Source organism: Fukomys damarensis, unplaced genomic scaffold (genome assembly GCF_012274545.1).
Source record: "Fukomys damarensis isolate Sample0158 unplaced genomic scaffold, DMR_v1.0_HiC HiC_scaffold_6, whole genome shotgun sequence".
Taxonomy (NCBI): domain Eukaryota; kingdom Metazoa; phylum Chordata; class Mammalia; order Rodentia; family Bathyergidae; genus Fukomys; species Fukomys damarensis.
Window position 1 is genome coordinate 30,116,179 of NW_022900918.1, and position 26,695 is coordinate 30,142,873.

The following is a 26,695-nucleotide window of genomic DNA, read 5'->3' on the forward strand; positions in this document are numbered from 1 at the left end:
AGGTAACATTTACTTTTTCACAATTAGCGAAAAGAGTTTTGAAAGCTCTATTTTGAAATAATCTTCCTATGTCATGAATACATATGCTTATTCTATAGTTTATATTCTTCCTCAAGGTTCTTACTAATTTCTGGCTTTTCTTATACAATCTGTCAGCCTCTATCAATCTTCTCTCTTTCGCACAATTTGTTTTTCTTAAGAGATATCCTTCTCTGAAAGTCCAAGGAGGTATGTATATACTTTGTTAACTGGAATACTGATGTTTTTTGGTTTGTTTTCTTTTGAGACAGGATCTTACCACATAGTTGAGGCTGGGCTTGAACTCACTATATAGCCCAGGGTGGCCTCAAACTCATAGAGATCCTCCTGCCTCAGCTTCCTGAATGCTGGGATTACAGATGTGCACTGACCATACTTGGTTGAATATTCATATTTGCAACAATCTTTTTTAATAATGATTTTATTCAGGACCAAATTCAAGAATTCTTCCTGAAACAGTAATTTTCTATTACATTTTCCTTCAAGCATAAATATACAATTTAAAATTCATTAAGGGCTGAATAAACTTAAGTGATGTACTTTGGCAGTCTCAGTTATTTAATTCATAAAGTTGGGTCAATATTATATACTTCAGTCATAAGGTGCAGGAATCAAAATTATCATTATTAGTTCCCATAAATTTGAAATATAACAAATTAGTAATTCAATAGCACATTTTAAAGAAATTTTATCTACTGCATAAACTTACATGTACAATGGAAATGAATGCTTCAGATACACTACGCTCTTCCGAAATATAGTTGAAAGCTCTCCAAAGAGCAACCCCAGCATCATTTCTTCCATCAACTTCATCATCTGTATTAAGAATGAACACAAAGCCAATTCTGGGAAAAGAAGATGAATAACAAATGTCACAACTACCCCTTGAACCACAATAGTAGACTAGAGGGAATATGTGAGTAGACAGGGAAAAGGGAGTATTAATGAGAAATTTGTAATGTCTGTTCATTGAAATTCTCATAGGTGTTGGATTCTTACAAAATGTAAAGCAACTCTCAAGTGGTGACATTATTAAATGACCATGCTTTTCTGGAAACATGGAGTAAGTATACTCTTAAAATAATCATCCAGAGATGTACTCCTATATGAGTTTCCAGAGTGATCAGATTATTCTCTCAACAAGCAAAAGGCATACAAGATTGTCAGAAAGGTTTCACACAGCCTATCATAAGGTATATTATATTTTATAACACAAGCTATGCTTTGTCAGGCATGAGAGTGAACTGTTTCTTTGAATTTTATATTAATACTCTATGTAGCACAATATAAACATCACTGGATTTCCCTTCAGTGAAAGTTCAATAATACAAATTTATAAATACCTGAGAGGAAAACTATGAAAATAGAAAATTTCAGCAAGTTGTATAAAGTCCAAGGTATATTCTTGAGTGGGATCAATAAACAGAACCTAGAAGAAAAGAAATAGCTAATCACTAAACGTAGCATTTTCATGTGATTTTTAATTTAGTTTATTTTCTGTAGTTTAAAGTATAAAATTGAAGGTATAATTTTTAAAGAAATTTCTAGCAATTCTAAAGAATTCTGAGGAACATATAAGAATTTCATAACTTATGAAGTATTTCTAAAAGCTGCACATCCAAATACAGCTACACATAAAATTTAATATGAAATTACTTATCTTCTTTTCAGAAGCATTTACACAAAATAAAAAAATGTATTTCAAACCTTCCTTGACTTTTCTATGAAAAAATTTTTAGTTATAAATTATATTTTTTTAAATTTGTGAATTTTTCCACTTAAAATTTCAGAACTATGATTGACAAATAACTGGAATGGTGGAAATCAAAACTTACAAAGCAGCACTAATGCCTTAAAAATGACCAAAACTACAGTTTTAACATAACTGTTCAAAATTTTTAGAGGAAATAAGATATTCACTTCTGATATAAAAAAAAATAAAGCCTCAGGTGTTTTCTCTACATTTCAAAGTTTCAAGTAAGTTTATGTATTTAATATTGCAATAATAAACATATATACTAGGATGAAAGTGATATTTATGTATTTTCCTTGAAATAAACTAAAATTAAATCATTATTTCTTGATAATATCAAGCAAAAATTCTAACATATTTTCTTTTAAGAAAACGTAAAAATACTGATATAAAATTACATGAGGGCTGAATTAATGAATAGCAGATTTTTAAGTCATGCCATACACACACAATTTTTTTTTCTAGATAGGGTCTCATAATGTAGTCAGGGTTGAAGCCAGGATAGTCTCATACTCACTAGCTTTCTACTTCAGCCTGAAAATATCAGGATTACAGGTGTGAGTCACCATTACAGCCATATGACTAGTATTTGATATCATTCAGCCATGCCACTTCAAGCCTGCTGCATTACTAATACTTCTTTATAATTTAGATGCCTACTTACCAAAAGGATAATCCAAAAATAATGTTTTCTTTACAAAAGAGGAATAATATTAAAAATGTAACACTCACTAAATTATGAAAATTACGTTTTATCACAGATATAGTTCCAGGGAATACTGGTTTCAGAAGCTCCTGGCAACTTTCAGGCCACGCAGCATACAAATGGTCATTTTCTAGGTCATTAATCCACTACAAAAGAATCCAGAAATCTGTGAATGCTATATTAAAATAACTAATTTTCAAAGCCATATTTTCACTATATCAAACAATAAGTAAAAGCACGCAGGTTCTCCACATTTCTGATTAAAGACTTAAACATTTTCTAATTGTGGAAAACATGTAAATGTCATAATTTCAAAGCCTTTTACATTAAACCATACCTTGAAAACAATTCCTTTCACTAGTTATGTTTAGTTTTCCATCTCACAAAATAAAATTATACAAGTTATTCTTAATAAACTGCTTAAGTGAGCCCCCTTTTAATCTCTCTTTTTCCCCACTCCTGAGCATTAAAGCTAGGGCCTCATTCATGATAGACAAGGGCTTTACCACTCACTGAGCTACACTCCCAGCCCTTTAAAAAAGTCTTTTCTTTTCTTTTTTTTTTTTGGTACCAGCGATCTTTTCTTTGGTACCTTGCACTTGTGAGGCAGGCAATGGAACTACTGAGCTGAATCCCTGGCCCAAAAATATTTTTTTCTACTTTGATAGAATCTTGTTCAGTTGCCCAGACTACCCTTGAACATGCAATCAACCTGCCTCAGCTTCCCAAGTAGCTGGAATATTTCTTAATTTTAGTAGTAAATAAGGGCCTCTACGTTCCTACTTATAGTCTTGCACATAAGTAAAATGGATTATAAAAGTTAAATTGTAAAATCAACACCATAAATATTTTAATCAGGACAGAGATAATATCAGATTAACCTTCCTTCCTGAAACAACTATAAAACCTGAAGAAAATATATAAATCATTGTTTAGGGGCATGAAATAGGGACAGCAACCAACAACATAGAATTGAGAAATTGTAAGGCTGGGGATTTAGCTCAGCAGTTCCCCCGCCTGCCTTGCAAGCGCAAAGATCTGAGTTCGATCTCCAGTACCAAAAAAAAAAGAATTGAGAAATTGTAATTCTTGAAAGTGGGAACAATTAAAAGGCAAGTTCCATTCTCATCTCAACTTTGTCCTGTAGGTACTTTCAAAATTACAGCCCAAAGAAATGAAATTCACACAGAAAATGAAAGCATTAAAAATGCTAGGATATGGGAGGAGGATCCAGAAAAGAAGGAAACTCTAGCAAAGATACCAGAAACAGCTCCATACAAATTCCTAATGTCACTTGCTGACCTTAGACACAATAAATGGCTTCAAAAAAGCCAGGAGAAAAGAGAAAATGATATGTTCAAGCAGCAGCCATTAACGTGGTACTGGGAAGGCATAATGTGGTACTGGGAAGGCAGAGCCCAGAGTTCAAAATAGAGCTCAAGTGCTAAATAGCATAGATTTTCATTTAAGACTCACTTGGGGCAAGATCCTAGGTGTATGATATAAAACACAAGTCCATACACAAAGTAAAATATCAAGCTTGAACAGACAAGAGAGCACCTGATAGGCTGCTAGAACAACTCTTAGCAATCTTTGCTTGTACAGCTTGTCATTTTCTGATTTATGAAAAACTGGCATGCAAAAAGAAAAGAAAGAAAAGGACCAATACTGGAATCCAGAAGAAAAGAAAAATGGAGGAGGGAGGAAGGGAGGGAGGAAGGGAGGGAGAGAGAGGGGAAGAATAAGAGGAAGTAGAAGAAGAGGTGGAGGTGGAGGAGGAGGAGAGGAGGGGAGAGGATAGGAGAGATACTCAAAGATGAGAGATTCTCAAAGATGACTTAGGCAAGGACATTAGAATAACTATTAGCAATGCATATATTGTTATATCATGTATACACCTGACACATAGCTATCTATCTGTACATTGTTTTGTGTTTTTGAGGTAATGTCTCCCTGTGTTGCCTGGGCATGTCTCAAACTCCTGGCCTCAGATGATTTTCTGTTTCTGCCTCTCAAGTAGCTAGGATGTGCATCACCATGTCTGGATTGAATAATAAGTTTTAAATTTTTTAAAAAGAGCACAAATAGATGGAAAATTTTAAGAGAACTAAAATCTATTAAAAAAAAGAACCAAACAGTTTAGAATTTAAAAATATTATACTGTAAGCCTGAGGGTGTAGCTCAAGCTGGTAAACTGTGTGTAGTATACACAAAGCTAGGGTTTAATACTCAGCATCCCCTCCAAAAATAAAGATAAGCAAAAAACATTTATAATTAAGAACTTTAAGAGCATACTGGGCAAATTTAACTTCAGACCGAACATAGAAAAACAGATTAGCAAATTGGATGACAAATCAACACCTACAGTAGAGTACAGTACATAGAAAAAGAAATAATGGACAAACCAACAAAGTGTGAGTCCATAGAGTGGTATCTCTAAGTACTTTGGAGAATTAGTGAGACAACACTGAAAAAGTCACTGACTATGCCCAAAGAGAAAGAACTGCCCATTTATTTGATCTTAAGGTATACAGAAGCAGTAACAATAACTGGAAGAGTGGCCTCAAAAAACTGACAATGATTCCATTAGTTCTGTGGGTCATAACCCTGCAGCTACATGGATGGAACCAGAGGACATCATGTTAAGGGAAATGTCAGGCATAGAAAGACAAATACTACATGTCATCACTCATACGTGGAAGCTTATAAAGTTAATGCTGTAAAATTACAGAGTGGAATGTGGACACTAGAGGTTAGAAAGGGTAGGATAAAGGTTAAACAACAGGTACCAAAATATAATTAGAAAAAATAAAGTCAAGTGTTCTACTGCATATTAGGGTAATGACAGTCAACCACAATTTATTATATATTTTATAAGGAGATAGAAAAGGGGCATTCGAAGTCTTCAATACAAAGAAATGATTTAAGGAGAATGAAATATTAATTATCCTGATTTTACCATTATACATTGTATATATGTATCCAATTAACACACTGTATCCCATAAATATGTATAATTATACATCAATTAAAACTAAAAATAAATTAAAAATCAGAGTAAATCTAAAATTATAACTGATAAGCATACAAAAGGATTATAGTTTTGTAATATATCTCTACAGGTACAAATCAGTATGTGCAAAAACAACAACATAATACATAAATGTGTCTACGTGTATGAAAAGGTTAACTTAGCAGGCCTGGGGTATATATACTTTGCACACTCCCAAGATGGGCCTGTTTTCTTGTCTCTTGTCTGGCTTCTGGGAATTGAGCTTTTACAATGTTCTGAATGGCAGGAGTGCTCTGTATACTTAGGGCTTTGAGCCATGCTGCAGAAGTTTCAGCAGGTTGTCTAGAGGTTAAGAGGGGAATTTATAATAAGCATCTGTTTTTCCTCTGAGAGTCCAAACTTCAGTGGCTTAGGAAAAGTGCATAGCAGGTATGTTTGTATAACAGACCCCCTTTGGCAACTCAAATGAACATTCTAGGTAAGAATATTGTTATGCATTGAATTAAGCACGTTGCATAGAATTCTACTCGGAGAGAACTCTTGGAAGCTTGCCCTGGTTTCCTCTAGACTTCCGCTGATTGTTTTGTATACTCCTTTTTTTCTAATAAATCATATGCATGAGTATAAAAACGTCTGGGCCTTCTGAGCTCTTTCTCTGAACATGAGGTGGTGGTTTATAAAAAAAATAATGTAAGAAATCATGTTAAGGAAGATCTCTCTCAGGTAGGAATGTCTGAACTGAAAAGGAGCAGGAAGAAATGAGAAAGAGAAAGGAGAAAGTGTTTTCCAAGATGAGAAAGGGAAATCAGTGAAAAGAGTATCTCACAGTCTTTAGTGCTTAAGCAAGGGAGGGAGATGTGATCAGATTTCATAAGGATTCACTCAGTCTGTAACACAGACCAGAATGTTAGGAGGCCGATGTAAGTTATCTAGCAAGATCTTCACATGAAGGTGGTATTCTTACTGTATATTCCTTATATCTCAATATTTAGTGTTTTAGTATTGCTGTTCTTCAAGTGATTTTGTTGTTGTTGCTCTAGTTTTTAACTTTGAAACTAGAAGTTACTGAGAATGAATTGATATTAATTATCCCAAGAAACTGTAGGTAGAGAAGAAATGAATCTATACTCTTTTCAGAGTACTTTGAAAATGCTTAAATTTATTCTAAAGCCAACAGTATCTGCTTTTATGCCTAGCCTTAAATATGCTAACAGTTTTAGAACAAGAAATAACATGAGAACTTACCACTATAGAAGAATGTCGAATATCTAATATATATTTCTCATCATTTGAATTTAATTTTAAAAGTTTGCTCATATCTTCCTGGTCAATCCCAAGATTGTGAAGGCCATTCATAATTTTTCCTTCTAATTTTAGCACATCCAAAATACTTTATGTCAAAAAAGAAACAAAATTTATTTTGATTTGTAAATTAAAAAAAACTTTTAAAATTCAGTAGATTTCTCAAAGTGTTAGAAGTTCCACTGATATTTTTATTAATAGCAGGAAAACATTATTAAACAAATTATCTAAGACAAATAGTTTTAATTAGTTATCTGGGATAAACTTACATGCTTTTTTAGGGTAATAAAACTGTTACTTAAAAGAAAATGAATAATGTATTCTTTAACAAAGCAGCGATGATATTATCAGTCCTAAACAAGCCAAAAATGAGAGGGGAAAAAACATTTTAAGTAACTCTTTTGAAAAATACCTACAAAAATAAGATTAAACAGATATAAAACACAAAATTTGAGTACAAAGGAAGCCCTAATAAAGCACCAAAGTTCATTATCTGTTTAGAAGACAAAGTAAAATTTCTTATTATAGATAACAAGTTTAGCATTCCTAAAAGTCCAAATTCTGAAATGCTCCAAAATAAAACTGAGTACTGACATGATGTCACAAGCAGAAAATTTCACACCTGACCTTCTGTGATGAGCTGCAGTAAAAACTCAGGCACACTAAAAATACAGTATAAAATTACTTTTAGGCTATGTGTGGAAGGTGCACATGAAATATAAATGAACTTCATGTTTAGACTTGACTCTTAGGTATCTGTTTGAGACATGATCTTACTATGTAGACTAGGAAAACCCAACAATACTTTTAAAAATGAATATTATTATTCAAACACAACAAAATAAACTCACCAACAAAAATCTGGGCAATCTCAATCTGTTCTGTTCCTCTCTCCCTCCCCTCCCCTTGGTTAGCACAGCCAAAGGTTTGTCTATTTTATCTTTTAAAAGCACTGTTTCATTTATCTTCAGTAATGTTCTTTTAGTCTCTATTTCATTAATTTATACTTTGACCTTTATTCTTTCCTTCTGTCAAATTGAGGCTTAGTCTGTTCTTGTTTTTTTTCATTTTGTGTTTTATTTTGGTACCGGAGATCGAACTCAGGACCGTGTATTTGCAAGGCAGGAGCAGAGCCACTGAGCTAAAGTATTGTTTTTACTGTTGAATGAAACACCCTGTAAATCCGATAACTCCTTCTGATCTGTATATAACTTAATACTGATGATTATTTTTTGTCTGAAAATAATTTATATTTGAGCCAATTTTTTCCTTTAGAGTGCAGAAGTGTTTTATAAAACCAGAAACTCCAACAGTCCGTGCATATTAATTTATAATAATTGTTATCTTCTTGATGAATTGATCTCTTGGACATTATATGGTAGCTTTGTCTCGTTACTTTTTTGTCTTTATTTTTATCCTCATTGAGTTTATTGGTACATTTTAGGTATCCAGTACAGTCACAGTCATCATTGGGATCTTGTACCTTTACATGACAGGTCTTGGTTCTCATTTTTTTTCCCCTTGTCCCTGCCCTCCCTTCACCCCCTCCTCCCCTCCCCATTTACAAACATTTTATTTCCATTTTTTTGTCTTTATTTTGCCAGATGTAAGTATAGCTACTCTTGTTTTGGATTCCATATGCTTAGGATATCATTTTCCACCCTTTGAGTCTGAGTATATAGCTAAATTTCTTGCAAGCAGAATACTGTTGGTTCTTATTTTTTAATCCATTCAGCCAGTCTGTTTTTTAATTGAAGAATTAAGATCATTTATGTTATTATTGAAAGGAGACTTGTCATTTTGTTCTCTTCTGGTTATGAATATTCTTTGCTCACTTATTCCTGTTATTCAATCTTCGTGGTTTAAGGTTTACTGTATTGACATTGATTCTTTCCCATTTTTTATTTACACATCTACTTTCCTGATGCGATTACTTCTTTTACATATTCTCATCAAGGTAATCACTGTTCTTTTACTTTTGTATGTAAGATTCCTTTAAGTATCTTTTGTAGGGCTGGCGTAATGGTGATAATTTCCTTAGTTTATGCTTACAGTGGAAGATGTTTATTTCTCCTACTTCGAAGAATAGCCTTGGTGGCTAACGGTTTGTGGTACATGAAGTCTCCAATCTATGAACATTACAGTTGTGAATTTTCACAGATATGGACCTCACATTAGAAACATGTGTAGATGCGAACAAAGTGCAGATGTAGCTCACATGTCTGCCAGACATCATCACAGTTGTGTTGCTTGTGCTTACTGTATGGTGTAACAGTATATAGTACTGTAACAGTGAGAACGAAGTTTTAGTTGTACTGTGCTGTATCACCATTTAAAGGTAACTGTAAAAGTCGTTTATTTACACTATTTTTGTATTTCCTTTTTATCCTTTATATTGTATGTATATTTGTGTCAAAGGTTCTTTCAGGAATTCAAAAACATTCCATAACCTGGCTTTTAATATTTCTGCTGAGAAATCTGGTGTTGGTCTACTTGCCTTTAAATGTGACTTTGGCACTTCTCTTAAACATTTAAATATTCTCTGTCCTTATTTTTGAAAGTTGTAGTATGTTGTGATAGAGTTGATTCCTTGGTCATATCTATTTAGGGTTATAAGCTTCTTCTATACCCAGATGTTCACACCCTTCTGAGATTTGTAAAAAATGTTTTTCTTTGCTTTTTCACTGGCTAGGTTCTCTATGCCCTCAACTGTTATTTCTTCTCCTTTGTCTATGTCAATAAAGCAGATGTTTGATGCTTTCCCTTAATATTTGGCTGTGTGAACGTAATAATTCAAAATATCTGTCTTCAACTTTACTATTTTTTCAACCTTGATCTTGTCAGTTGATCTTCAAATGAAATTTTAATTTTTATCAGAATTATTGAGCTTTTTATTTCCAGGATTTAGTTTTCAAAATCTCTATTAAACTGCTCATTCATATCATCCATTATCTTTCTTAATTCATTTAGCTGTTTATTTATAACTTCTTAGAGTTCATTAACCTTTTTACAAAAAGTCATTGAATTTTTTATCCAGCATCATCCACTTCAAATTTGGAATCAGTTACTAAAAAGTTACACACTTTTAGGAGGTATCATGTTACACTTTTAAAATTTCTTGTTTCTATATAAATAATTTGTGCAGTGGTTGGGATGGATGTCTTTTACTACTTTTAAGTATGAACTTTCTAGTAAGTGGCTTTTTGTATTCCTGTGTCTTAAGTTACTAGTTTGTGGTACAAAGCTGTGCTTATTTTAGGTGGGCACTGTAGTGTAATTTCTGTGTAGATTCTTTTTTTTTTTCTTCATTGAGTTTATTGGTACATTTTAAGTATACAGTACAGTTATATTCATTATTGGGATCTTGTACCTTTACACGACAGGTCTTGGTTCTTATTTTTTCCCCTTGTCCCTGCCCTCCCTTCACACCCTTCTCTATAGATTCTTTAGCTATGATTATGGGCGCAATGCATGCTATATTAGTTAGAGAGATGCACTATCTCTGTAGATCACAGTAGAGATACTAATAACAGAGGCACATGTGGTATTAGACACCAGAGTACGTAGTAAGCATACTGTGTTTACTCATACAATGGAAGTGGTGGCCTCAATCAGGTGATGGAGATTTCTGATGCTGATACTGGCTCTGTTACTTCCAAGGGTTTCTGATATGGGGTGCTCTAGTATGGTGAAGGGCCCAAAGCATTTTTTCTCTCACTAGACACTTACTAGTACAGATCCAGGTACTCCATCTGGACAGTGGTAGGAGCGTAGAATCATTGCTCCCTTCTGTGGCACTCACATTTAGTCTTGTCAGCAATGTATGTGAAATGACAAGATGTGGTTATGACCAAGGCAGAGGACCTCCATAGGTGTGGGGTCAGCAAAAGTTGTGGTATTCCTCTGTGCTGCTATTGGGCATGTATGCCCAAGAGCAGGACCTCAGACCCCTTCCCCTTCCAGCTGTGACCTCCCGGCTGGAGGCATTCCTTCTCCTGATTTTTATGTTGCAGTGTCCACCAGTATTCAAGTGTGAGTGAGCTGTGGTTGGACCTCTGCAATCTCCTTTTCAGCTGTGCTGTAGGTGCAGCTCAGAGGCAGAGCATCCACACGAGGCTCTGAGCTCAATCACTGGCATCACACCCCCAAAACAATAATCAAAAAAGAAAAAAAGAGAGAGAAAGAAAAAGAGATGCTCAGAGAATAAGCAAGGGAGGATTGTGGACTACACTGAGAAAGTTTCTCTGTGGTTCTTCTCAGGCAGTGTGCTTCTGGTCCAGGGGACTGGCCAGGAGTTTTTTTTCTTCCAAGTCTTTTAGTAGCAGCACCCATCAGGTATGGAGCCAGTGAGTTGCAGCTAAAGCTGGCTGAAATTTCTCTCAACTGAGGTGCTCAACAGAATGAGGTAGAATGGTATGCAGGCAGTACCCGGCTGTTTCTGAGACTATGCATATTAAGGGTGGGCAAAAAGTTGGAGCTATAGTAGCTTGCTTGGGACCACCCCAAAATTCTTCTGGAATGTGGGGAGTAGTGAAACCATACAATTCTGTGCTGGGAATGGGGTGGGAGGAACAACATGGTCCACCACTCTGATCCAGGTTCCCAGACCTGGCACTCATGTGAAATCATACATGACTGGATCATATGCCCCACCTCAGAGATCCAGCTTCCCAATCTCCTGGTTCTGGAGCACAGCATCCTGCTCCCCTATGAGTTACAGCTCATGCCCCATCTCATTCTTGAGTACAGCAACTGAGTAGGCTGTGTCAAGCACTGAGACCAGTGCCTCTTATGAGGTTGCTACTTGCTGAGATAGTGCAGAACTACTGCAGGTTTCCAGAGGTGGGAATGTGCAAGGGTTTCTGATTACTGGAGCAGTCCAAACTGACAAGAGATCTTTTCTCAAGATGGCTCCTGAGTACATGGGCATTCACTAGGCAGTGTAGTTAATTCTTTCTCAAAAGCCACATTGCCGTGTAGACCACAAGCCTTTTACCTATTTAGGCTATATGTCTACAAGGGGCTGTTTATGTGTCAACTATTCTTTTACTAAGAATCTCTTTTCTACCTTTACTCTTGCAGACACACTTTCCTTCCCTTGACCATAGAACTGAGCAGCAGGTGGTAAGGTGTTCTGCTTCTTGTTCTATGCTGCAATCCCAGGTTTCTGGATTTCATTCACGAGGTTTCTACCTTCCTGCTTCTGAATTCCAGTGTTCTTCCACAGTCACCCACCTCAACATGCAGCTGTATACCCATTACTTTGGTTTTACTCCATGGAGGGGTAGGTGAGTACTAGATACCTCTATTCTGCCATCTTGCTCTCTTCTCCCGCGATTAGTTTATACGCACAATTTAATACTTACCTAAAAGGATCATAAACGTCCATATTAATCTGAAGGCCATTTATAAATAAATGAGCGTCTCCTGGATGAATTTTAAATTTATCTTTGAGATGCTTGAAAAAGGAAAAATAAAGTTAGCCAAGTGATTTAACAACAGCGATCTATGTTAGGGGTCACCAAAGTATTTTTAAAAAGGGACACATAATAAAAATTTAGGTTTTTCAGGCTATACAATTTCTTTTGCAATTATTCAACTTTGCCTTTGTAGCACAAAAGCAGCTTTAGAAAATAGGTAAACCAACAGGCATGATTAAGCTTTAATAAAACTTTAATTTATAAAAAACAGACACAGGCCAGACTTGGCTTACTGGCAGTAGTGTGTGCACACCAATCTGAGTGATGAGAATCTTATGATAGGTTAGAGATAGTATTTAATACCAGAACATTGATTTTGAGATACATGATATTAAAGTTATGCTACCATAAGTATGTACCAACATTTTATATAATGCATGAATGTTCACATACACAATTTGATATATGGCACAGTCTTGTTCCTTGAGGCAATGATAACCCAAGTAAAACTTTGGTATATGTATAAATAGTGGAAGCTCACTCTAAATTTTTAAGTTTCTATTAAGCAGCATTTGAACTCTCGCTGTTTTTCATTCAGTAAAGATTTTCTGCATGCTTGCTATGAACCAAAAATAACTCAAGACACTAAAGCTTGAGCACAGTTAATAAGAGCATGGTGTCAATATCAGACCTGGTGTAAATTTTGGTGCTCTATTTACTATCTGTAAAATTTGGGCAAATTCAATTAACTTTCATAATTCTCAGCTTATTCATCTGTCAAATAGGTCTATCTCACAGGTTCTCTATAGTTTAACTATAACATAATACACTGGGGGCTAGTCACACATAAAGACATACAAACGAAAAACTTTATTTACTATTATTAGGGCGGGCAAATCAGTTTAGAAAGAAAAATAATTTTAAATCAGTGTATTTCAGTAACATCATATGATAAGTGACCAGAAGTGATTTGCATAAATACACTTAAAAGATCAAGGAACTAAGGATTTCAGAGAAAGTTTGATAAAGGTGAGTATTTTTCTCTGATTACCACTCAACACGACAAGTGAGCTACCGAAAAAAGAAAGATTAAAGGAGAAAAAAGGAGAAGAGAAACTAAACTGATGACAGGGCCCCAAGTTGGACCTCCACCCAAGCAGAACTGCTACCTGCATCCACAGGAGTGTAGAGATAACAGGGAGCCAGCAGCCGCCCTGCTACTCTCACCACTGTCCTGTTCCTCAGCCAGCCCCAGGGTCATCACCCGCGGGACTCTAAAATTTTCCACCCTCTCAACCAGTGCCCCCTCCCCTACCTACACAACGCCTATATCAACTGCACACAGCCTCCTCTCAATGTCAATGGCTTTTTCGCCCTTGGCCTATCCGCACCCAGATGGCAATGAACACCACTGCATGTTGCTTTAATTTTGCCTGCCTTGGTGGTCTCAACTGTGCCTTGGTCTTACCTTACAGACAGCATATATGTCTATTTTTTCATACAGATAAGTGGCAAATTTTGATTTTTCCTTAGCTACTTCTGTACCTGTCAAATACTTTCTTTTTCTAAGAATTCTGTATTCCAACAGGTAACAGATTGAATTCAGTAAAATACTACCAGAGAGATGCCTACTGGAGTTGGCTTTCACAAATGCTTTCTCTCTTTGGTCCCAGTGAGCTAACCTGAAATCCTGGCTAACTAGCCTGAATATAAGATTTACATAGGGCCTTTCTTAAATAAGAAGTATGAATTAAATTGCTAATAATGACAAACCAAAGAGCCTAAAGTCCTCTTATTTTAAAAAAGCACCAAAGCCTAGAATAAAATGTTAATGACTTCCAAACATGGCATTGCATACAAGAAGGTAGAAAAACTTGTGAGGGTCAGAGGCAATGGGAATATGAACCTAAATATGTAAACCAACACTAAAGATCCTGCCCTGTGGAAATCTACAACTTTCTAGGTGATCTAAAAGCTTGGGGTTTGAAGGGCCAGTCTCAGGGATAGGGGAAAAGCCTTGGCTCCACAAAGGAAGAGAGTAGGTTAAAAAAAATCTTTGTGTATGCCTAAAGTGTCACATTCATAGAGAAAATGTGAACTAGGAGACATAATACCTTGCAACAGGTATTATGCAACACACAGAAACTTGTTTTTCTTAATCTTGGTTTTTGGTGGAAGAAGAAGCCTTCATATGAATTCACAGCCTCTGGCTTATCTTCCCATGGGTTTGAGGTTTGACTTCACAATATGTTTATGGTCCAAAAAATATACTTAAGACTTTATTTAAAATGCAATTAAACTAGTAGTGCTCCTAGGCTTTGAATAAAACCAATGCAAATCCCCATGGAAAAATATAAACTCATTTTCAAAAAATGAATAGTTTATTCCAGTATATCTCTTTAATAATCAATGAAGCTGAGCTATCACTTGAAGCTAAAAAAATTTCAATTAAATGGATCTCAGAAGGCTGTCTGAGCTTTATAACAGTAAATTTGTTTATAAACATGTTTTGAGGTCCCTTAGGTAAAACCAGATGCATTTTGACTTTTAAAATTAAAGTAAATTTACATATAAAGCTTAATAAAGGAACACTTTTATTTTCAGTTTTGGAGATAATGTTTTAATCTAGGGAATTTCTCTAGAGGTCTAAAATTTTCACATAAAGTAATCAGAAGTAAAGAGAAGAAGTGAGAAATTTTATGTGGGTCAGGTGTAATCCTCTGACTTTTATATTTAAACATCTGCATTGGTTATTATATAATTTAGGTAAATGAAACAATTTATTTTACACTGCTGATGAAAAAAAATTACCCGAGTATCTGGCTATATCTCCATTTTTCAAGCAAATAAAAAAAATGTCATGGAGTATAATTTAGTAAGTCTTGCAGCAAACAATAAAAGACACAGACTAGATTTGCACTGAACTTAAAGTCATCAAAGTAGAATCTGGCCAAAGCACAGTTAGAATGACTGTGAACTCCCAAGAGGTAGTTGCTCTACTTAAAAGCAGTTGTTGCCTAAAAAGAACACAGCTCCACTTCACTCAACTCTGAGAACACTCATTGTATTTTTTGAATAATCTTTGAATCCAAGTCCAAACTATATAAAAAATTATACACAAAGTATTTTTATGCTAACCCCAGCAACACCCACACTATTACATTTCACCTACCCCTGACCCTTAGAACCTTGTTTTTCAGTTTCTTGTTCATTCTTTTAATGTTTATTTATAAAATGCTGATATGTACATATTTTTATTCCCCATGCTATCTTACACACATAAAAAGGCTTGACAGCAGAGAGTATTATAAAATTTTTGAAATCTGGTTCTCAGTTTCTCCTATGAGGCAGATCATCTTTTTATATAACTAAGCACCACTGTTATTTCTCTATGTATTTTGAGGAAATACATCCTTTGATGTACACAGATAAGATTATATAAAAGTGACTCATTTCATGGCATTCACATACATAATTCATGTGTAGTAACTTTGCAAGGGACAGTCCATGATGTTTTGACTTTCGAGTCGCCATTTCCTTCACCTTCATTTTAGATCTACAGCTAAACATATTCAATGTGTAACAGCCAAGTATTTTGCTAAAGTAACAATGAGTTCTTGATAGCAAGGAATCCCTCAGCAAGTGTTTGCCTGAGCTCAGTCTCTCTCCACCCATCTCCCAGGGCTGGGGATTGAACCAAAGGCCTCATTCACTATAGGCAAGCGCTCTAATATTCAGCTAACCCCATAGCTCTTCCCTGAGTTCTTAATATTCAATACTTTTAGCAGACTATTTATATACATATCTGAAAGATGGCAGAACAGTTTTTCTTTCCTTGAACAGCCTGTGTTTTCTTTAATGTTATTTTTGAGAAGCTGATTTTTCTTCCCTTATGATCCTTTTCACTGAAGTTCAAATAGTTCCCTTAATTCGCTACAAAATTAAATAGTTTGTGTCTTAGTTTTGACCATTTTGGGTGAATATTCCCAGTTACAGAGCACACCCTTTTCATATATGGATTTCTAGGGGTGCAATAAGCTTTTCCCCAAAGGTGGCATGACTTTGGTAGGGTACTGTTGCTGCTGAGCTAGAGCTTGAACCTACAAGTGCCTTGCAGACTGTGCTGTTGGCTGAGCTGGTAAAGGTGTAAGGGGTTGCTGGGAAGGAGACTGTGACTGTTGAGGTCCCTGGTTCATTGGCTCTGGTCTAGAGGGCTATTGCTGGCTGTAAGAAATGTGGGACTGTTTCTCAGCTTGTACCTGTTTTCCTGCTGGAGAGTGAGCCGCAAACTGATGAAAGGTTCCTGGGACAGAAATACCAGCTGGGAAGGTGGAACCTGAGCCCATAGAAAATGCCACAGGACAGGGGATAACATGTTGCGGGCAGGAACCCTGGACAGCTGGGAAGAAGAGGGAAGGCTCCAGGATGATGAATGGGGGATGAACTGAGAATTCTTGGTTTCAGTTTTCTTCTTGTAGTAGTCCTTTTTCTCCATCATTCTTAGTTACAGTTATTTTTTTTGCTACAGTTCCTTCTCACCTCTTTGGGAGGAATACTTCTTCCTTGGTCTCTGTTCACTTCTCATGGCTTAATATTCTCTTTGACGGTAACCACTGGCTTCTCTCTGGTGTCACAGTTGTTGCTTAGATTTCAGCCTAAAGACAGTATTTTAATATTTAGATATTACTTAGTTTAGCGCATGTTGAGAGATAATGAGTCTAGTTTTGGTCTTTGGTATGTGGAAAGCCAGTTAGTCTATCTTTCTTCCAGTGAAGGTGTTTGGCCTCTTTGTCATTGATAAGGTGGCTATTTATGGAGTTGTTTCTGCATCTTCCAGTCTGTTCCATCGATCCTTGGGTCTTTATTTTCGCCAGTACCATGCTTTTTTTTTTTTTTTTAAATCACTGTAGCTTTGTAGTATAATTTCAAGTCAAGCACTGTGATGCCCCCTGCCTTGCTTTTGCTGCCCAGAATTGCTTTTGCTATTCTAGGTCTTTTCTGGTTCCAAATGAAATTTTAGGATTTTCTCTAATTCTGTAAAGTATGCTACTGGTATTTTCATTGGGATTACATTAAATCTGTATAATAATTTTGGAAGTATGGCAATTTTCACTATATTGGTCCTTCCTGCCCAAGAACAAGGATAACTTTCTATTTTCTGATATCCCCTCTAATCTCCTTTGTTAGAGTACTTACGTTTTCAATGTAAAGGTCTTTTACTTCCTTTGTAAGCTTGATTCCTAAGTGTTTCATTTTTATAGATGCTACTGTTCAAGCTATGGTTTCCCTAATTTCTCTCTCAGTGAGTTCATTACACATGTTCAAGAACGCTACTGATTTATGAGTGCTGACTTTGTATCCAGATATGTGACTGAATTTGTTTATTAAATCTAGGGGTCTTTTGGTGGAATTTTTGGAGTCTTCTATGTAGAATATCATGTCATCCACAAATAATAATTTAACTTATTTTTCTATCCTTATTTCTTTTATTTTTTTCTCTTGTCTACTTGCTCTGGCTGTTTCCAGAACTACATTAAGAGTGGTGATAGTGGACATCCTTGTCTTGTTCTTCATTTTAGAGTGAAAGCTTGCAGTTTTTGTCCATTTAGGTGGCTGCTGGATTATCATAGATGGTTTTTATCAGATTCAGATAAAGATTATCTATTCCAGGGCTAGGGATTTAGGTTAGTGGTTCCACTATCTGCCTCTTGCAAGCATAAGCACCCAAGTTCAATCCCTGTTACCCCCCTAAAAATTATTTATTCCAATTTTCTTTAGGGTTTTTATCATGAATGGGTGTCTGACTTTGTCAAATACCTTTTCTTCATCTATTGTGATGATCATGTGGATTTTGTCCTTAGCTCTGTTAATATTGTTAATATGGTATACTAATTTCTTGATTTGCATATGTTGAAATACCCCTGCATCCCTGGGATGAAGCCTACTTGGTCACGGTGCATAATCTTGATCAGTTGTTGCTTTCTGTTTGCCAGTATCTCAATGAGGATATCTGCATCTATGTTCATTAAGGAGACTGGCCTGTAGTTCCTTTTGTGATTCCATCCTTCTCTGGTTTTGGTATCAAGGTAACACTTGCTTCCAGGAATGAGTTTGGGAATCCTGCTTCCATTTCAATTTCATTACAGAGTTTGAGGAGTAGTGGCATTTGATCTTCTCTAAATTTCTTGCAGAATTCATCAGTGGATCCATCAGGACCTGGGCCCTTCTTTGTTGGTAGGCCTTACATTATCAATTTCATTGACTGATATTGGGTTATTTACACTCTATCTTCCTGATTCAGGTTTGGTAATTTGTATGTATCTAGGAATCTTTACATTTCTTTTGTACTTTCTATCTTATTAGAGTACAGGTTCTCAAAGTAGGTATTTATGATCTTCTGGGTTTTTGCAGGATCTGTTGTGATTTCATTTTTTTCATTGCTAACTGCATGGATGTGAGTCTTTTCTTTCCTTTGATAAGGTTGGCTAAGAGTTTGTCAATTTTATTTAATCTTTCAAAGAACCAACTCTGATTCATTGATTCTTTATATTTAGTTTCCACTGCATTAATTTCTGCTCTTTATAATTTCCTTCCTCATATGAACTTTGTGCTTGACTTACTCTTCTCATTCTAGAAGCTCGAGGTTCAACTTTAGGCCATTTATTTGACCTCTTTCTGTTTTTCTGATATGGGAATTATAGCTATAAACTTCCCTCATAGGACTGCTTTCACTGTGTTCCATAAGTTTCAGGATGCTGCACTGGCATTATCATTTAACTTTAGAAACTGATGATTTCTTTTTTAATTTCATTAGTGACCTATTGGTTGTTCAAGAGGTTATGATTTAATTTGCATGTATTTATAAAGGTTTTGTGGTTTCTTTTGCCACTGGTTTCCAATTTCATTGTACTATGGTCTGATATGCATAGGATAGTTTCCATTTTTTTGCATTTACTTATACATGTGTCTGAGTATGTGGTCTATTCTGGAGAATACCCTGTGCACAAGTGAGAAGACTGTATTCTGATGTTGTGGGGGTGGAACACTCTGTAGATGTCTTCTAAGTCCCTTTGTTCAAAAATTTGGTCCAGTTCTGATATTTGTTAACCTTTTTGTCTCGTTATCTATTTGTGACAGCAGGGTATTGAGGCCCCCTATTCCAACTGTATTACTGCTTGTTTGATTTGTCATGCTATTTATATTTGTTTCATACAGTTGGGTGTGTCGGTATTCAGTACACATATATTTATGATTGTTATTTCTTCTTCTTGGATTGTTCCCTTAACTAGGATGCAGTGACCTTGTCTCTCTTCATCAGTCTTGGCTTGAAATCCACTTTGTCTACGTAGACTGTCCCTGCTTTTTTCTAGGTTCCTGTCACATGGAGTATTGTTTTCCATCCTTTGACTTTTAATCTATGAATTTCTTTAGTTAAATGTGCTTCTTGTGTGCAGCATATTGTTGGATCTTGTTTCTTGATCCATTATGCCAGTCTGTTTCTTTTGATTGGTGAATTGAGACCATTTATATTGATGATGGTATCTGATATGTACTGCTTTACCTTTGTCATGTTATCTTCTTGTTGTTAGTTCCCTTTCTTTCCTCTTTGTTTAATTACTTGCCTTTCCTGGTAGATTCATTTTGTTGGGGTTCATGGAGTTGGAGTCCTCATTATTTTTCTAGAATGTCTTTCAGACCATTTTGGAATGCAGGTTTTGGTGATCATGAATTTCTTCAGGTGTTCATTCTTATTTCTCCATCAGTTTTGAAAGATAGTTTTGCAGGGTACATCAATCTGGGTTGGTGGTTGTTTTCTATTAGTGCTTGAAATACTGCATTCTAAGCTTTCCTTGACTTAAGGATTTGTACTGATAAGTCTGTAGTAACTGTGATGGGCTTCCCTTTATAAGTGGTTTATTTCTTTTTTCTAACAGCTTTTAATATTCTGTTCTTGTGTTGAATTTCTGAAATCCTATATATGCCTGGGGTAGATTTTTTTGGTCATGGCCACTTGGAGTTCTACATGCCTCACTTATCTGTATGTCAGATTCTTTTTTCTATGCTTGGGAAGTTTTCTGCCATTACTTCTGTGAAAAGATTTGTCTGTTTGCTTTTTTTAATGTCCTTTGTGCTATTTTCTTCTTTTCATTGACTCCAATAAATCTTGTCATTCTTTTTTACATCATCTAGTAGCTGTTGGACTCATTTTTCAAGGTCCCTTATTATTTTTAAGAAATCTTTCTTTTTTGATCACTGACCACAATCCTGTCTTCTATATCTGATATTCTGTCCTCACAATGGTTCATTCTGCTGTGTATACTTTCAAAAGACTTTTTTAATCTCCTGGATATCTGATTGAATTTGTCTCATGGATTTCATTTCTTTCCTACGTTGGGCAGTCAGCAGTTCCATCATTTTCCTAAGCTTCTCTATGTTTTTTTTTAATCTGTACCTTCTCTAGTTTCACTAATCATGCCTTTCATTATGGCCATTATCTCTGAAGTTATCTGAGAAATTATTTCTGATTTGATTTTTTTCTAGAGCTTTATTCACTTGCTTTGTTGCTTCTGCTGTTACAGAAAGTCTAGGTGGGTAGTTTTCAAACTGTTCCACCACATTATCTGCTGGGTTTGTCTTTGGTAAGGTTGACATTTGGAGTTTCATCTTGCTTCTGTCTTTTCATTTTCCATTTTTTTCAGTTTAATTCCTGCATTGATGCTTGTAAACTGTTTATGGTAGGTATCTTTGGTGCTGAAAGCCCTTAGAAAGGGACTACTTCTCAGAGATGTCTTCCAGGTGTAGCAGGATTTTGGGTTTTGATTCTGTTGCAAGATCCTAATCTCTTTAATTTATTTGAGGTGGTAAGTTGCTGCCTATTTGGCCTAGCTTCTGGTGGTCAGCAATGGCCTATACTACGGTTTATGCCCCTCAGGCAATTTCAAGTCTTGGCAAACAGGGAAGAGCAACTGATTAGAACAATTATGTCACCTTGGCTAAAGTAGTATAATCGAATAACAATAACATCAAAGATACCCCAGAAAATGACAAACTGGTAACTTTTAATTTTCCATCTTTAACTATATGAACAGGATTTGTATAGTTATATATCCAAATCTAAAATAAATCAGAAAAATGTGTACAGCAAATATGCCCTCAATATGGAGGTTTTACCCTCAGGAGAGAAAATTTAATAGGGGTTAGGGGAAAAAATAAAGAAACAGAAGAAGAGAAAGATTAGAAGCAAGGTTGGAGGACAAAGGAAGATTATGCAAGCATTAGGAACTGGTGAATAAGACAGGAGGGAAAGAAACAAAAGGAGAAACAAGAATTGAACAAAAGAAACAAAAAATTTGAAACAATGTTCTCACTTGTATAAAAACAAGAACAATAAAAAGAAAAATATACAAAATAAAAAATTTTTAAGATTTTTTTAAATTATAAAAAGTTAAAAAGAAAGGAAGAGAAGCAGAAAAAAATGTCCACTTAGGGTGTGTCTGTTGTCACTGGTTGACAAAGGGGGTCAACAGAGCCCAGATATGTGAGCAGAATTATGACAACGATAGAAGACCACATGACAAAAGCCTGGCTAATGAGATGGAAGCCAAAGTCTGCTAGTGTCTGGGAAGGCATTAGAGAAGTGGAATGTGGCTATTACCATTATTTTTGTCTCTTTTTAGTTCTGAATACAGATAAGCAGGATGGACCTATGGTCCCAATCTTACAATCATAAAAGAAAGGCCAAGATGTTTTCATGAATTCCCTAACACTGTGCAGTAATAGAACCAGAATGTCCACAGACATCTATTCCAAGACTTCTTTTTACATGAGAAAAATAAATTTTTACGGGTTAGGAACCTGTGAGTCTGGTATATTATTATTTAAAGTTGAAGAGTCCTCTGAAAGACAGCCAGGCTACTGCTAGTATAAGTACTTTGCAAATACTGACATAATTAAGATAACTTATTATTTGGGGTCTAAAGGTAACTTAAGAGATTACTTGACAGAATCTTATCAAAGTACTGATCAATTGTATCCTAAATGCTACACGATTCTAGTAATGTTCCAGTATCCTATTACTGAGTAGCTCATTACAACTATTTAAGCAAAACCAGTTATGAAAAACATAGTAATTTACTTTATCCTGCAAAGAAAATCAGTCTACAGGGCATAAATTCTAGACCACGGGTGAAATAAGTAGGATATATGTCAGGAAAAATTGGCTACAATCATACCATATATGCTACACACAGAATAGACAATATAAAAATGTAAAAATGTGAACTGTCTTAATAATCTAAAATACACAATTAGACATTTTATTTCTTAAAGATCCAAAATGTGAAAATGTGTGGTAAATTTAAAAATAATTCCAACAAACCTTTTGATTTTCCTGTATTTCCTTCTTCATCTGTTGATTTACAGAAATTCTGCTCAACGATCTGGGAAAATAAATATTGATATAATTCATTTTTCCTTAAATGTTTTGGACTAGTCTAATATTCAATGTACTATAATACTCTGGAAAATAAACTAAAACTCCAAATGCTTCAAGACATTTCCATCTAGCCTAATTTACAATAGTACTACAGTTTTTATATGACACAGTACAGTAAGTGATTGAGGAAAAATGGAAATACAAAATTTCACATTTTCACTGCATGAATTAAGTTCTGCCATAAGTTATTTACTACTATTTATATTTTTTAAAGACATGTGACTGAAAAAAATTATCTTGTGTTGTTTTGCCCATATACAGACATTCTGAAGGAAATTACCAATGTCATTCTATGTGCAAATAGGCAACTTTCAGAATATTTGTACATAAAGAACTTTGGTTAGCCTGGCATCTTAGCAAAGTACATCAGTTCTAAAATATAGACAAAATAGTAATTCTTTGGTATACATAGGGAATTGAATTCAGATCCAAACACAGGTACCAAAAATCATGGGTTTTGAAGTCCCTTATAGTATAAAATGGTAGCATTTGAGTATAACATGCATATATCTTTCTATATATTTTAATCATCTCTAGATTACTCAGAATACCTAATATAATGTAATGCTATATAAAGTTGCCATACTATATTAAGGAATAATGACAAGAAAAAAACCTGTACACGCTCAGTCCAGAAACAATTTTCCTTTGAATATGTTTCATACATATGAATCTATAAATGCAGTACCCACAGATAGAAAATGACTGTAACAACTTTATATTATTCAATCTTGAAGAGTTTATAAATCCATTATAAAGATATAATTTTAAAAATGTATTTCATAAGGGCTATATTTTTCAACTTTAAAACCTCCAAGAATGCTTAGTTTGTTACATATCTGTCAATTTTATGCACAGGAGAAAATTACTTAAATTATTTTTTTGTTTGTTTGTTTGTTTTTGTACTGGGGATAGAACTTGGGCCCTTGTCACTTGCAAGGCAGGCACCGGAACCACTGAGCTAAATCCCCCACCCAAAAATTAAAATTGTTAATACAAAGTTCTGCTTTAAGAAAAGTTCAGGCAGAAAGATAATCTTAAAGCCCAGAAGTGAGTATTTATTCCTAAATTTGGCAACACCGAGAGAAACTATAACAAAAAATTAATAAAGCAAAATTTTCATTCATTTAGCAAATATTTCATTTAACAAACATTTACTAATTATCTTAGTGGCTATAGAGCTATGCTCAAGTCTGCAATTTAGCTATTACAAATGTCAGCATATTTTTGCAAATTGTTTTTATAACCAACCTCTTGGAGCAGAATCTCTATAGTGGTACTGACTTGATTCCAATAATCAACTGTTTTATTAAAACTAAAATTATTAGGATTTGATCTATAATTTCAAAAGCTACTGTAATTAAGATTAGTATGGATAAACAATAATATTTATTTTAGTGTATGATGCTGAGTTCTCGAATTCTTGACTGTTAAAATTAATATGACACTAAAAGATACTTGGAGCCATTTGTGGTTGTGTATACCCAGTAATCCCAGGACTATGAGAGGCTGAGGCAGGAGGATTCCAAATTCAAGCAACTTAGTGACTAACTGTTGTCTCAAAATTTTAAAAAAGGGCTGGGAATGTAGCTCCATGGGAAGGCCCTGAGCTTGATTAGCTATACTGCAAAAAGAAAACAAAAAAAGGCACTTGTTTTTTTGTGGCCAAAGTTACTGTTTTATCTTTCAAAAGCAAAGACTACGTAGATTGAGGATTTTATAATATGTACTGTGAATAAATGAACAAGAGTGTCTTAAGACAAAAAAGCTTAGCAATCACCCAATATTTAAAAATGTATGCCAAGAAAAAAGGTACCCTCAAATTCCTCTCAATACAACACTGTTGTATTGCATTTGTGGTTTGTCACGTGTTGTATTTTTCAAATACCAGCTACCTTAATTTATGTTTTACACATTGCTTATGATCTCATATTGTCATTTCTAAGCAGAATAAAAATCCATTGAAAGTCATGTTATTTTGTAAATTCTCATAAAATCTGAAATATTTGTATTGGTTACACAAATATGTAACTGAAATGAAAGGTGTGTTTAATATATTTTCTGGAAGCAAATCAATTAGATATCCTGACTATATTCTGAAACAAAAAAGTATCCTACAAAATATTCCATACAGTTAAGACATCACTCATTGTTCAAAATATAAAAAACAAAACATGATTTGGTAGTTCTTTAAGTGTAGATATTCTATTTATAATACTTTCATTATCTTCCATAAGGGAAAAAAATACTCCCTTATTATGTATTTTTTAAACAAACATTTTTTTGTTTTGTTTTGTTTTGTTTTTTGATACCGGGGATTGAACTCGGGTCCTTGTGCTTGTGAGGCAGGCACCGGAACCACTGAGCTAAATCCCAGGCCCAACAAAAATTTTCTTAAGATTATAATATCTGATTAAAAAAACTATTTTATAAAACACCTTTTCCATACCATCAGCCTCTATTCTAACTGTTCTGTTTTGTTGTGTAAATAACTCTGTGTTCAAGCCAATACTGTGCTCTAATAAAAAAAATACATAATTATGGGCCAAGGATTTAGCTCAGTGGTTTTGCCACTTGCCTCACAAGCACAAGGTCCCCAGTTCGATCCCTGGTACCAAAAACAAATAAACAAATCCAAAAAACATAATTATAAAAAGTTCAGATTTAAAAAAAGTATACATAGAATTAGCATCGTCACATTAAATGAAATCTTCTATTCTCAAATTTAGTTTAATGCAAAGAATCTGGCTACAATTAAATCAATAAACTTTAAAATACCTGGCTTTTATGGGGAAGTTCTGTGAAATGTCTTTCATTAATTTTATGGCATCATAAACTGGAGTGGACATTATTTGAGAAGCTGCTTGAAAACTAAGATCTGGAAGGAAAAAATATTAAGGAATTTAGCATGTTAGACTTTTATAGATATTTTCATGGAATTTTACTCAAATTCTTCCCACATATATATTAAACATATCAGTACTCTCATATTTAGCATCCTTAAAATTTTAAATGGAAAGCTATCACTTATATCCAATTAAGGTAAGCATTAATTTTGATGTATAATTATCACATAACACCTATTATCTTTTTAGTTATTATTTTTAATCATTGAGTTATTAGTACATTTTAGGTATACAGTACAGTTACATTCATCACTGGAATCTTGTACCTTTACATGACAGGTCTTGGTTCTCATTTTTTCCCCCCATAACCCTCCCCTCCCTTCACCCCCTCCACTCTTCCCTATTTACAAAAACTTTGTTTCCATACTTTCATTTTCTCATATTTTTTCTTTTCCCTTATTTCCTTTCCCCTACCCTTCCCACTTCCCCTACACCTTTAGCCCTTTTCTTCTTATTTCACATTGTCAATTATACCATTTGGATCTAATTTACACTTTTAGTTTTCACACCAGAGAAACTAGTTGGTATTTACATGTGTGTCTTATTTATTTCACTTAAGAGTATGGCCTCAATATGCATCCATTTTCCTATGAATGACTCTAGTTTCTCATTCTTTATGGCTGAGTAGTAAGTACTCCATTTTACAGAAAAACCACGTCTTCTTTATCCAGTCTCCAACTGATGGGCAATTGGGCTGCTTCCAAGTTTTAGCTATTACAAACTGTGCCGCTATAAACATGAGTACGCATATATCACTGTGGTATGATTCTCTTAGTTGTTATTTTAAAAACAGAAAATTGATGAGCAGTTGCCTACAAATGGTGGGAATTGGGGAGAAGTGAGGAGTAACTACTATTGAGTTTCTTTTGCAGTGATGAAAATGTTCTAAAACTGACTGTGGCAATAGTTGTAGAACTCTGACAATTTACCAAAAAACCATGGAACATTAGTTTAAATGAGTGAAATGATACAATTTGTGAATTACATCTTAGTGAAGCTGTTTGTTATATCAAAGGTTGATGGACGATGTGATGAAAGTTATGTATTATGCAGAAAAATGA

General features: G+C 34.7%; 1 protein-coding gene across 1 annotated transcript in view; it reads right to left on the bottom strand.

Moving 5' to 3' along the window:
* Positions 1-26,695, bottom strand: part of Uggt2 (UDP-glucose glycoprotein glucosyltransferase 2) — a 175,517-nt gene that overhangs the window by 98,441 nt on the left and 50,381 nt on the right. The window contains exons 9-15 of the mRNA XM_019208509.2: positions 25,507-25,606; positions 22,612-22,672; positions 12,180-12,271; positions 6,757-6,901; positions 2,525-2,644; positions 1,383-1,468; positions 749-884 (exon numbers count right to left, since the gene is read on the bottom strand). Coding sequence (XP_019064054.2) covers positions 749-884; positions 1,383-1,468; positions 2,525-2,644; positions 6,757-6,901; positions 12,180-12,271; positions 22,612-22,672; positions 25,507-25,606 — 740 coding nt within the window. The remainder of the gene's footprint in view (positions 1-748; positions 885-1,382; positions 1,469-2,524; positions 2,645-6,756; positions 6,902-12,179; positions 12,272-22,611; positions 22,673-25,506; positions 25,607-26,695) is intronic.